The sequence below is a fragment of the Mytilus californianus genome, unplaced genomic scaffold, assembly GCF_021869535.1.
Source record: "Mytilus californianus isolate M0D057914Y unplaced genomic scaffold, xbMytCali1.0.p SCAF_2, whole genome shotgun sequence".
Taxonomy (NCBI): domain Eukaryota; kingdom Metazoa; phylum Mollusca; class Bivalvia; order Mytilida; family Mytilidae; genus Mytilus; species Mytilus californianus.
In genome coordinates, this window is record NW_026262668.1 from 61922924 (window position 1) to 61935620 (window position 12697).

The 12697-nt window shown below is 33.2% G+C and overlaps 1 protein-coding gene and 1 long non-coding RNA gene across 2 annotated transcripts in view; one reads left to right on the forward strand and one right to left on the reverse strand.

Annotated features, from left to right (window-relative positions):
- Positions 1 to 9178, reverse strand: part of LOC127730174 (uncharacterized) — a 61483-nt gene extending 52305 nt beyond the window's left edge. The window contains exon 1 of the long non-coding RNA XR_007994988.1: positions 9131 to 9178. This is a non-coding gene — a long non-coding RNA (uncharacterized LOC127730174). The remainder of the gene's footprint in view (positions 1 to 9130) is intronic.
- Positions 1 to 12697, forward strand: part of LOC127730170 (polycystic kidney disease protein 1-like 1) — a 278069-nt gene that overhangs the window by 65869 nt on the left and 199503 nt on the right. The window contains exon 6 of the mRNA XM_052238430.1: positions 9534 to 9880. Coding sequence (XP_052094390.1) covers positions 9534 to 9880 — 347 coding nt within the window. The remainder of the gene's footprint in view (positions 1 to 9533; positions 9881 to 12697) is intronic.

The window sequence follows — 12697 nt, forward strand, 5'->3', positions numbered from 1 at the left end:
CATCAAGTAAAAAGAAGTAAACATTTTTTTATGTGATCATTTTAGAGTTGGGACTAGGAAATAGGATAAAAACAGTATTTGTAAAAGGAATTGATTGATCTTAAGAACTTGTGTGTGTGGTTGGTTTTAAATGATCACTTAAGTACAGGGTTTGACAGATTTGACAAGTTTTATAGATCTCCTATAATTATGTAGACCCAGGTGGTTAGGTGTACATATGGTCATCCAAGTGCAATTGTCAATACTAATGTTATGTGAGAAAGGCTTCAAAATTATTATACCCTCACTGTAAGAGTTGGTCTATATTGCCTTCACCATGTTCATATGTTTGTTCCTCTGTTCAACTGTTTGTTCCTCTGTTCGTCTTAACAAATATCTCTGTCACATTTTTCTCACTTATAGCTACTACTAAACATTATGACTTCATGATTGGTCAGCAGCTTGATATTTATGAGTTGTATTTTGTGAGCACTTTTCTGATTTGTCCGACAACTGAACTAATTTCAGTTTGTTTATAATTTAAAGTTTTCGATATGTTGAATGAACTTAAAATTTTTCGTCGCTGTTTTCTCCAATATTACTGAACAACAATGACTTAATGTTTGATAAGCAGCTTGATGATGATGAGTTGTAATCTGTGGGCAGTTTTTGGATCTGTTAAACACTTACTACCTATTTTTCAATACACAAATTTGTTTGCCTTGATGCTGTGTTTGTCCATTAGTCAAACTGTCTGCCAATTTGTTCCTCTGTTATTCTGCAGTTGGCACCAGAGAACAAAACTTGATTGCATCAAATGTTTTTCAAGCCTTCTTAATTCAATTGATCAAGTGGAATGGTTGTACCTTATTTATTTTTTAAGGTCAATGGTAAAGGTTACAATATAACTAAACAGAGGATAGATTGTCACTTTTTGTAGGCACCTCAGAGTTCCAAATTTGCATCCAATTTTTTGCCATTTGTAGAGTTTAAATCCATTTCCAATTTCACAAGGACAAAGGTCAATGGTTATATATAAGGTTTCATCTTGGGATATTTAAGATGGATTGCCAGTCTTTCATTCCTTTTTCATTAAACATTGGCCAAAGCTTTTACAATTAGCTATACACTTTCAATCTCAGGAGTCAAAGTAAGAATACTTTTCAAGAGATAAAAGCTTGTAAGCACTGTAGCCGGGATACACTCTGGCATCACATATACAAACATGTTCAATGCTTCATCATGAGAGAAAGCTTTATAATTTTATAAAGGCCATCTGATTGTATTTTATGTATATATAAACTCACTGCCATTGAAATATGGGTAAAGTTATAATAAATACAGAATGCTGATACATTATAACAAGTTCATGTTTTTGATGATTTTTTGTTGTTTTCTTTTTTCAATTTGGATGTACTAAACATATGTTATAAATCAAATATGAGAATTTTAGCATGAATTTGACAGCTAATGTCCTTTAAGTACTGTTTCAAATTTTGACAGTTACTTTAAAAAAAATTTCTGACATTGTAGACATTTATATTGTTTTGTATGATTAAGGTATAACAATTGATGTAAAACTTTGGTTACTATTATGTCATATTTGGACATGTAGAAGACAAGTTAATTCATCTGAAGACAAAAAGTAGGAAGTTTAAAGTGTGAACTATCATGAAGTATCACAATAATAAACACATTATGTTTCACCTTGTTTGATACCAAAAAAAATTAATTGATTTGATTTTTGAACACCTGTGAATTTAAAACATCAATAAGTCAATCTTTGTGAAAGAACAAATACATGTACATGTAAGAAGTTTCTTATTGTTGAGTTAACTCTATAAACCTTGTCCCATATACAATGTAACAGTATAGTAGGTTTAGGTAGCATGTCCCATTGGGAATTTAGGCACTAGTACCCTCTAAATTTGCTACCTTTTCTGGTGTATGAATAACTGTTTTGAACTTTATATGTGAATAATTTAAATTTGGATGTAACGCGTCTTCCGATTGGCTGACATTGTTTTGTTTATCAGCACATAGACATAATTTTGTCATGTGACCTTGACGTCATCAACGTTTTTTCATGATTTACTCTGGTTTAAAATGGAATTAAGAATTAAATTATAAGAAATGACTGTAATATTTTTTCTGTCTATTCGAAATAACATAAAAAATGTGGTGCACACTTTAAAATAACTCGCTACGTGGGTTATTCAGAGTGCACCACATTTTTGATGTTATTTCTTCATAGACAGAAAAAATATTACAGTCATTCCTTAATTAAAATGTTAAAGAATGGGAATCGGAAATAAAGAATCATAAGTGGAAGAAAGAAAGACAATACTATGCCCATGGTAAAAAGACAAACCGACAGACAAATTTCCAAAGAAATCCAAAGTTTAAACTTAACAAACACCACAAAAACCAGGGGATGAAATACTAATTTTAAAGTGTTTGATTTCACTGTAGTAGAGATCAAACCCATGAATTCCTGCATTAATGGCCTGTACAATAACACTAGGCCAGCTAGGGGACTTTTGATAGAGGATAGGGTTTACACTATGTTTGATATGTCTATAATAGTTGCTTGCCACATGAACCTTTTTAAGTGCCTTATTACAGTATTATGGAAAAGATATATGTATATATATGTGACAGGCAGACTAATGATTTTATTTGTTTTGTGTTCCTAAATGTAATGTTATACTAGACAGAAGAAATTTACCAGTGACAAAGTCTGTAATTAACATATATGTGACAAGTAATTGATTTTTAATGTTCATTCTTAAACTTTACATGTGTTAAATTAGAAGAAGTTAATACATCCTTGGCTTTCAAATTTTCAGCTTTGAGCATTTCTGATGAAGGTAAATCCAGAAAGCACTTCGGAAGCGTGAAATTTATAAAGTGTTGTTTTCATTTTTATACGACCGCAAAAATTGAAAATTTTTTGGTCGTATATTGGTATGACGTTGGCGTCGTCGTCGTCGTTGTCGTCGTCGTCGTCGTCGTCCGGCGTCGTCTGGCGTCGTCCGAAGACACATTGGTTTTCGCACTCTAACTTTAGTTTAAGTGAATGGATCTCCATGAAATTTTACCATAAGGTTCAATACCATGAAAGGAAGGTTGGGATTGATTTTGGGGGTTATGGTACCAACAGTTAAGGAATTAGGGGCCAAAAAGGGGCCAACAATAAGCATTTTTGTAACTTCCAGACAATAACTTGTGTGTAAGTGTATGGATCTCTCTGACATTGTACCACAAGGTTCCATATCACAAAGGGAAGGCTGTAATTGATTTTGGGGGTAATTGCCTCAAAATGTTAGGAATTAGGGGCCAAAAAAGGGGCAAAAAACAAGCATTTTTCTAGTTTCATGACAATAACTTGTGTGTAAGTGTTTGGATATTTCTGAAATTGTACTACAAGGTTCCATATCACAAAGGGAAAGCTGGAATTGAGTTTGGGGGTAATTGCCCGAAACGTTTAGGAATTGGGGGCCAAAAAGGGGCCAAAAATAAGCATTTTTCTAGTTTCCAGACAATAACTTGTGTTCAAGTGTATGGATCTCTCTGAAATTGTACTGCAAGGTACCATACCACAAAGGGAAGGCTGAGATTGAGTTTGGGGGTGATGAATCATAAGGGGGTTCAAAAAATTTTGGGGGGGGGGGATTTTTTTTTTTTTCTTTTTTTTTTCTTTTTTTCCTTTTTTTTTTCTTTTAAAATTTTCCATTTTAAGTTGGTTATTTCTGATTTATATTTAAAAGCAAATAATAATGATATGGTAGGAGATACACACCAAACAGGATGTGTAAATTATTATATAATAAGTATTGTGCAATAGCAAGAAATTTTCAATTGCACAGTATTGCACAATAGCAAGAAATCTTCAATTGCACAGTATTGCGCAATAGCAAGAAATCTTCAATTGCACAGTATTGCGCAATAGCAAGAAATATCCAATAGCACAATATTGCGCAATAGCAAGAAATTGTCAATTGTACAGTATTGCGCAATAGCAAGAAATAATCAATTGCACAGTATTGTGCAAAAGAAGATACTTCGTATAAATTGCTTATTTCTTGATCAATTTCAATGGGGTTTTATTCTTGAATTCTTGGGGTTCTTTAATATGCTGAATCTAACCGTGTATTAAGTTTTTAGATTTTGGGCCCCGTTTTTAAATTGGTCCACATTGAGGTCCAAAGGGTCCAAAATTTTACTTTGTTTGATTTCATCAAAAATTGAATTATTGGGGTTCTTTGATATGCCGAATCTAACCGTGTATTTAGATTCTTAATTTTTGGTTCTGTTTTCAAATTGGTCTACATAAAGGTCCAAAGGGTCCAAAATTAAACTTAGTTTGATTTCAACAAAAATTGAATATATGGGGTTTTTTGATATGCTGAATCTAACCATGTATTTAGATTTTTGATTATGGGCCCAGTTTTCGAGTTGGTCCAAATCGGGGTCCAAAATTAAACTTTGTTTGATTTCAACAAAAATTGAATATATGGGGTTCTTTGATATGCTGAATCTAACCATGTATTTAGATTTTTGATTATGGGCCCAGTTTTCAAGTTGGTCCAAATCGGGGTCCAAAATTAAACTTTGTTTGATTTCAACAAAAATTGAATATATGGGGTTCTTTGATATGCTGAATCTAACCATGTATTTAGATTTTTGATTGTTGGGCCCCGTTATCAACTTTGTCCACATTGAGATCAAAAGGGTCCAAAATTAAACTTTGTTTGATTTCATCAAAAATTGAATATATGGGGTTCTTTGATATGCTGAATCTAACCATGTATTTAGATTTTTGATTATGGGCCCAGTTTTCGAGTTGGTCCAAATCGGGGTCCAAAATTAAACTTTGTTTGATTTCAACAAAAATTGAATATATGGGGTTCTTTGATATGCTGAATCTAACCATGTATTTAGATTTTTGATTATGGGCCCAGTTTTCAAGTTGGTCCAAATCGGGGTCCAAAATTAAACTTTGTTTGATTTCAACAAAAATTGAATATATGGGGTTCTTTGATATGCTGAATCTAACCATGTATTTAGATTTTTGATTGTTGGGCCCCGTTATCAACTTTGTCCACATTGAGATCAAAAGGGTCCAAAATTAAACTTTGTTTGATTTCATCAAAAATTGAATATATGGGGTTCTTTGATATGCTGAATCTAACCATGTATTTAGATTTTTGATTATGGGCCCAGTTTTCAAGTTGGTCCAAATCGGGGTCCAAAATTAAACTTTGTTTGATTTCAACAAAAATTGAATATATGGGGTTCTTTGATATGCTGAATCTAACCATGTATTTAGATTTTTGATTATGGGCCCAGTTTTCAAGTTGGTCCAAATCGGGGTCCAAAATTAAACTTTGTTTGATTTCAACAAAAATGGAATATATGGGGTTCTCTAATATGCTGAATCTAACCGTGTATTAAGTTTTTGGATTTTGGGCCCCGTTTTTAAATTGGTCCACATTGAAGTCCAAAGGGTCCAAAATTTAACTTTGTTTGATTTCATCAAAAATTGAATTATTGGGGTTCTTTGATATGCCGAATCTAACTGTGTATTTAGATTCTTAATTTTTGGTTCCGTTTTCAAATTGGTCTACATAAAGGTCCAAAGGGTCCAAAATTAAACTTAGTTTGATTTTAACAAAAATTGAATTTTTAGGGTTCTTTGATATGCTGAATCTAAACATGTATTTAGATTTTTGATTATGGGCCCAGTTTTCAAGTTGGTCCAAATCGGGGTCCAAAATTAAACTTTGTTTGATTTCAACAAAAATTGAATATATGGGGTTCTTTGATATGCTGAATCTAACCATGTATTTAGATTTTTGATTTTTGGGCCCTGTTATCATTTTTGTCCACATTGAGATCAAAAGGGTCCAAAATTAAACTTTGTTTGATTTCATCAAAAATTGAATTCTTGGGGTTCTTTGATATGCTGAATCTAACCATGTATTTAGATTTTGGATATTGGACCATAATAGGTGAATGTCCAATTTAAAATTTTTAAGTTCTTAGACCACATTCATTCTGTGTCAGAAACCTATGCTGTGTCAAATATTTAATCACAATCCAAATTCAGAGCTGTATCAAGCTTGAATGTTGTGTCCATACTTGCCCCAACTGTTCAGGGTTCGACCTCTGCGGTCGTATCAAGCTGCGCCCTGCGGAGCATTTTATTAAAGAATTGTTGACCAAAACGTTTGAAATAAAGATAAGAAGGATTTTTGTTATCAAAATGTAAGGACATTTGTACTGCAATATAAATTGATAACAGAAAAAAATTCAAGCAGAATCTTTTTATTTTAGATTGATTAATTTATTGATTGGTGTTTAAAACCACTTTCAGCACTATTGTGCTATTTCGTGGCAGTCTGTTTTTAGTGGTAGAGGAAGCCGGAGAGAACCACTGACCTTCTGTATGAAAACTGATAATCCAGACCTGCCAACTATCCCGATTTATGGGGGATTTCCCCCATGAGAGGTGCTGACCTGAATTTTGAAATTCTTTTAATATTATATAAACTGAACACCTCAAAACAGGAATTCAAATGAGTTAAAGGGGATTTAAGCACATACATACTCATTTAAACAATATAGTAGTTGATTATAAACACTTATGACAATATAAGAGGAACATTAGGTCCTCTTGCTCTTAAAATCCCCCATGGAGATTTTGAAAAGTTGGCAGGTATGATAATCCTAATCAATTAAGATTAGAGTAGAGCGCACCTGCCACGTGGGGGATTGCAGCTCACAACCTCAGTGTTGACAGGCTAGTGTTACAGTATTTGGACTACTTAGACTACTTGGCCACTGAGGGCCCTGCTAATTTAGAAAACTAATTTGGGTTAATAGAAGAATCTAAAGGTGAAATTATAAAAAATGAATTCATGGCAGAAATGTTTTTTCTATATAAAAATAAGAAGATTTGGTATGATTGCCAATGAGACAACTCTCCATAAGAGACCAAATGACGTAGAGTTATCATGTTATCAACTATAGGTCATGTACAGCCCTCAACTAAATGACTAATGCAAAACAATTCGATACGGCCTGATTTATGTACAACACAATTATATAAACGAAAAAACATGATATACAGCAACAAACGACAACCACTGAATTACAGGCTCCTGACTTGGGACAGGCATATAGAATGTGGTGTGGGTTAAATAAACATGTTCCTAGTTAATTTTTATATGACCGCAAAAAAATTTTTGTGGTCGTATATTGGTATGACGTTGGCGTCGACGTCGTTGTCGCTTCGGCGGCGTCTGGCGTCGTCCGAAGACACATTGGTTTTCGCACTCTAACTTTAGTTTAAGTGAATGGATCTTTATGAAATTTTACCACAAGGTTCAATACCACAAAAGGAAGGTTGGGATTGATTTTGGGGCTTATGGTAATAACAGTAAAGGAATTAGGGGCCAAAAAGGGGCCAAAAATAAGCATTTTTGTAACTTCCAGACATAACTTGTGTGTTAGTGTATGGATCTCTCTGACATTGTACCACAAGGTTCCATATCACTAAAGGAATGCTGGGATTGATTTTGGGGGTAATTGCCTCCAAATTTTAGGAATTAGGGGCCAAAAAAGGGGCAAAAAACAAGCATTTTTCTAGTTTCATGACAATAACTTGTGTGTATGTGTATGGATCTTTCTGAAATTGTACTACAAGGTTCCATATCACAAAGGGAAAGCTGGGTTTGAGTTTGGGGGTAATTGCCCTAAACGTTTAGGAATTTGGGGCCAAAAAGGGGCCAAAAAACACATTTTTTTCTAGTTTCCAGACAATAACTTGTGTTCAAGTGTATGGATCTCTCTGAAATTGTACTGCAAGGTACCATACCACAAAGGGAAGGCTGGGATTGAGTTTGGGGGTGATGAATCATAATGGGGGTTCAAAAAATTTTGGGGGGGGGATTTATTTTTTTTTCCTTTTTTTTCTTTTTTTCCTTTTTTGTTTCTTTTAAAATTTTCCATTTTAAGTTGGTTATTTCTGATTTATATTTAAAATCAAATAATAATGATATGGTAGGAGATACACACCAAACAGGATGTGTAAATTATTATATAATAAGTATTGTGCAATAGCAAGAAATTTTCAATTGCACAGTATTGCACAATAGCAAGAAATCTTCAATTGCACAGTATTGCGCAATAGCAAGAAATCTTCAATTGCACAGTATTGCGCAATAGCAAGAAATATCCAATAGCACAATATTGCGCAATAGCAAGAAATTGTCAATTGTACAGTATTGCGCAATAGCAAGAAATATTTAATAGCACAGGATTGTGCAAAAGAAGATACTTCCTATAAATTGCTTATTTCTTGACCAATTTCAATGGGGTTTTATTCTTGATTTCATGGGGTTCTTTAATATGCTGAATCTAACCGTGTATTTAGTTTTTGGATTTTGGGCCCCGTTTTTAAATTGGTCCACATTGAGGTCCAAAGGGTCCAAAATTAAACTTTGTTTGATTTCATCAAAAATTGAATTATTGGGGTTCTTTGATATGCCGAATCTAACTGTGTATTTAGATTCTTAAATTTTGGTTCCGTTTTCAAATTGGTCTACATTAAGGTCCAAAGGGTCCAAAATTAAACTTAGTTTGATTTTAACAAAAATTGAATTCTTAGGGTTCTTTGATATGCTGAATCTAAACATGTATTTAGATTTTTGAATATGGGCCCAGTTTTCAAGTTGGTCCAAATCGGGGTCCAAAATTAAACTTTGTTTGATTTCAACAAAAATTAAATATATGGGGTTCTTTGATATGCTGAATCTAACCATGTATTTAGATTTTTGATTTTTGGGCCCCGTTATCAACTTTGTCCACATTGAGGTCAAAAGGGTCCAAAATTAAACTTTGTTTGATTTCATCAAAAATTGAATTATTGGGGTTCTTTGATATGCTGAATCTAACCATGTATTTAGATTTTGGATATTGGACCATAATAGGTGAATGTCCAATTTAAAATTTTTAAGTTCTTAGACCACATTCAATCTGTGTTAGAAACCTATGCTGTGTCAAATATTTAATCACAATCCAAATCCAAAGCTGTATCAAGCTTGAATGTTGTGTCCATACTTCCCCCAACTGTTCAGGGTTCGACCTCTGCGGTCGTATCAAGCTGCGCCCTGCGGAGCATTTTATTGTATTATATAATTTGAAGATAATGATTGCACTAAAATGAACTGATAAGTCTTTAATATTTATGTATTTGAACATTCTGTTAGAATGTGCGAAAATAACAATGTTAGTAGTGGGAAAAGTACACCTGAAGATTTTTGTATAATAATCCTGTAAACAGGAAATTCCAGAAAGGATTTTCTCAAATACCTGTCTTGTTGAGTCAGAGAAATTTGTTGAATAACCTAAAATAGCTCTCTAACAATGATTGATTAACAGATCATTAGGTAAACAAATCTTAATTCACAAGTTTTGTTTAATTTTAAAACTAAATTTGTGCTCATGCAATTCAGTCATTAAGACATTTAAAATTTTATTTATTACAGAGGTGCGTGTTATCAATAAGTTATCTACCTTACTATCAACAATCACTGTCACAGTTCAACAACCAGAACCAAAGGACCTCCAAGTAGTATTAGAAACAAATGAAGCAAATAGACCATCTTGTATCCCAGACTCCTTTGCTTTACCAGAAAATGCCAAAGTCTTTGCAGTTTTTATTGATGCAGAGTTCATTGTTGAAGCCTCTGTTGCTCATGGAAACAACTTAACCTTTATTTATCGTACAACTGATGCAGATGGACAGTCAAATCAGACTTCTGATAGACCATGTGACCTAACATGTGACTCCATCGTAGTTGACAGTGCTGAAAAATGTCAAGATTCACACAAGGTAAGTCAGAAGTAAGTTATATGGAATCGTACAATTATCTTCTGAAAGCAAATTAGCTGTATTGCGTAATCATCTTTATGCCCCAGTCAACAAGTGTTGGGGCATATAGTGTTACCCATGTCAGTCCTTCCATCATTCTTTCCTTCTGTCATTCTGAATTAAAGCAGTTGTCAGGATTTTTTTTTTCCATGCAGATATCAATCAGATTTTTTGTTACATAAAGTGTATTGATAACTTACTGATAGTTTGTTAAGTTTTGGTTGACTGGCTTTTCAAAGATTTACCGTCCTTGGACTTTGTTTTTATTTTGCATTTGTAATGCCTACAAATGTGAAGCTTATTTCTGGTCCATTAGGGTATAATGTTGAATTGCAGTTCGAAAATTTGCATTTCCTTTCTTTTGACAACATAGTTAGAAATTTGTTATCCAAAAGAATTCATTTGGTCAAACCAGTCAGAGTGATCTTAAGACTGTTGAGTGTAAAGTCCTTTAGTGCAGTTTGACTAATTCTGTTAGTCTTTGTCAACACACAACCTGGACACTTATAGTTTAATTTGTACCGGTGATTTACCTGGAAAAAGAATAAGAGACACTTAACAAGATGTTTGCACTTGAATGTTTGTTGCATACAGATCAGTCAGTGCATTGGCTAATTACTCCTACATATTGCAAATCTTTTACATAACGTAAATATCAGAAACAAGTTGAAAATATAAAGAAATTGTTCAATTTCCTGTTGTGATGACCTTGATTAAGATCAAACAGACAGTGTAGTTGTATTATGCAAGCATTGAACATTCACAGGATCTGAATGGAATGTGTTTTTTCAGAGTATGTTTAACCCTTGATTTTGAGAAGGAGACATTTGAAAAATCCTAGCAGTTGACTTAAACAGCAGTTTTTGTGATAATCATAATATAAAAGTAAGGAGATTTGGTATGATTGCAAAGAAAATTACTATAGATCATAGACCAAGGATGAGGATATTTTAAAACAACTATAGGTCACCATATGGTGTTCAACAATGAGCAAAACACATACCATATAGTAAGCTATAAAATGTTTTGCTATGACAAAATGGGAAACAAATTCAAAAGAGAAAATCAAAGGCCTGATTTATGCTAAAAAAATTAACAAAAAACAAATATGGCAGACAGCAACGAACAAAAACCACTGCATTTCAGGTTTCTGGCTTGGGACGGGCACAGGGAACGAATGTGGTGGGTTTAACATGTTTGTGAGCACTTAACCCATCCCTAAACATGGGACATAGGTGTAACAGTATAGCATAAGAACAAACTGGAAAAAAAAACAGTTGAGAAGGGCTTGGCCCGTAATTTTGGTACTAAGCATAAAAAAAAATAATAAAAAGACACACTTAGTACCACTCAGAGTACTAGCCTTTGCTGAAAAATACTACAACACACAATTTCAATCATTAAATTAACTGTGTTCTCTCAGACTGAAATGTCGATCATTACACCTCCTTAATTAACCTGAATAAATAATTTACTAGTTATATATAGATAACATTCATTAAAATCTTAATTATCACTACAGACACAGGCATAGTGAATGAGTTGGGGAAATGTACACACTGTAAAAGTTGTTCTATGGTTATTGTTTGTTATCTATTTCCAGTATGAATGGAAATTTCTCATATCACACTGAACTGAATGTAATATTCATCAATTTGGTTGGTCTACCCTGCAATGTGATAACACAATGTGGCACTTCCATTGGCCATTTGTTAGGTCAATGATGACTTTTAAAGGTCACTAAGGTAGACTTTTTCACAATGGCAACAGACATATGTGATTTCTTCAATATACAATACACAGTATGAATTTTGTAACAGAAGCCAAACAAGTCTTTATTATTGAGCCCTAATCAACAACAGACCCTTTTGGTATAAATTTGAAAAACATTCCCTAGTAATGACAAAGGAGTATTTTGAAAATTCCAAGCTTTTTTCTTGATTTTTGAAAGAGCTGGAGATATGACTTGAGAAACTGGTACATTACCTTCTACTAAAGTCAGTCTATACAGAGAGCTTGCTATGCATCAAAGCAATCTTTTTATAATGGAAAAGAACAAACTTTTCATTTAGTAAAAATATTAGACAGGATTTTATATAAAAAAATACTGAATTTAAGTTTGATTTACTATCTAAGAATTTCAGTATTTAGATATTGTTGATGGTCCTTGAAACCAAATATAAACAATGCAACTATGTTACAAAGGGAAAACAATCATAATGATAAAAGCAGGTATGTTCAGATGAAACTCATGGCTTTTCATCTAATCATTTAATGGAGATTTAATGTAAATAACAGATGAAAACAAAACAGGTATGACAAAGCATGTTTTGCAAGATGTCCATTATCAATTCTGGTTGAAAATTTGCTTCACCACTAAAATTGAAACAATATGAAGACTATATTTAATATACAATACAATGTATAGTTATATAAAAATAAAATTCATATTACATCCTTAATATGGTTATGCATGACTGATTGCTTGATGTGTATTTGCCTAATGTCCAGTGGCAAATATAACTTGCATATTCAGGACAAGAACAATTTAGATAATAAATCTGATAGTTTGGTTCTATGAAGTTGGAGGACTGAGACGAAGCACTGGAAATCAAACAGCTACTGGATGAAGAGGGAATTTAAATAACCCCAATCCAACATGACTTAGCTGTGTATTTAAGTATCCCCACAGCAAAATTGATGCTCTCTCAGCATAAGTCTTGCTGCCAAGCAGACGTGCAAGTAACCATATCTCTGTACCCCAATCTCCCTTGGATG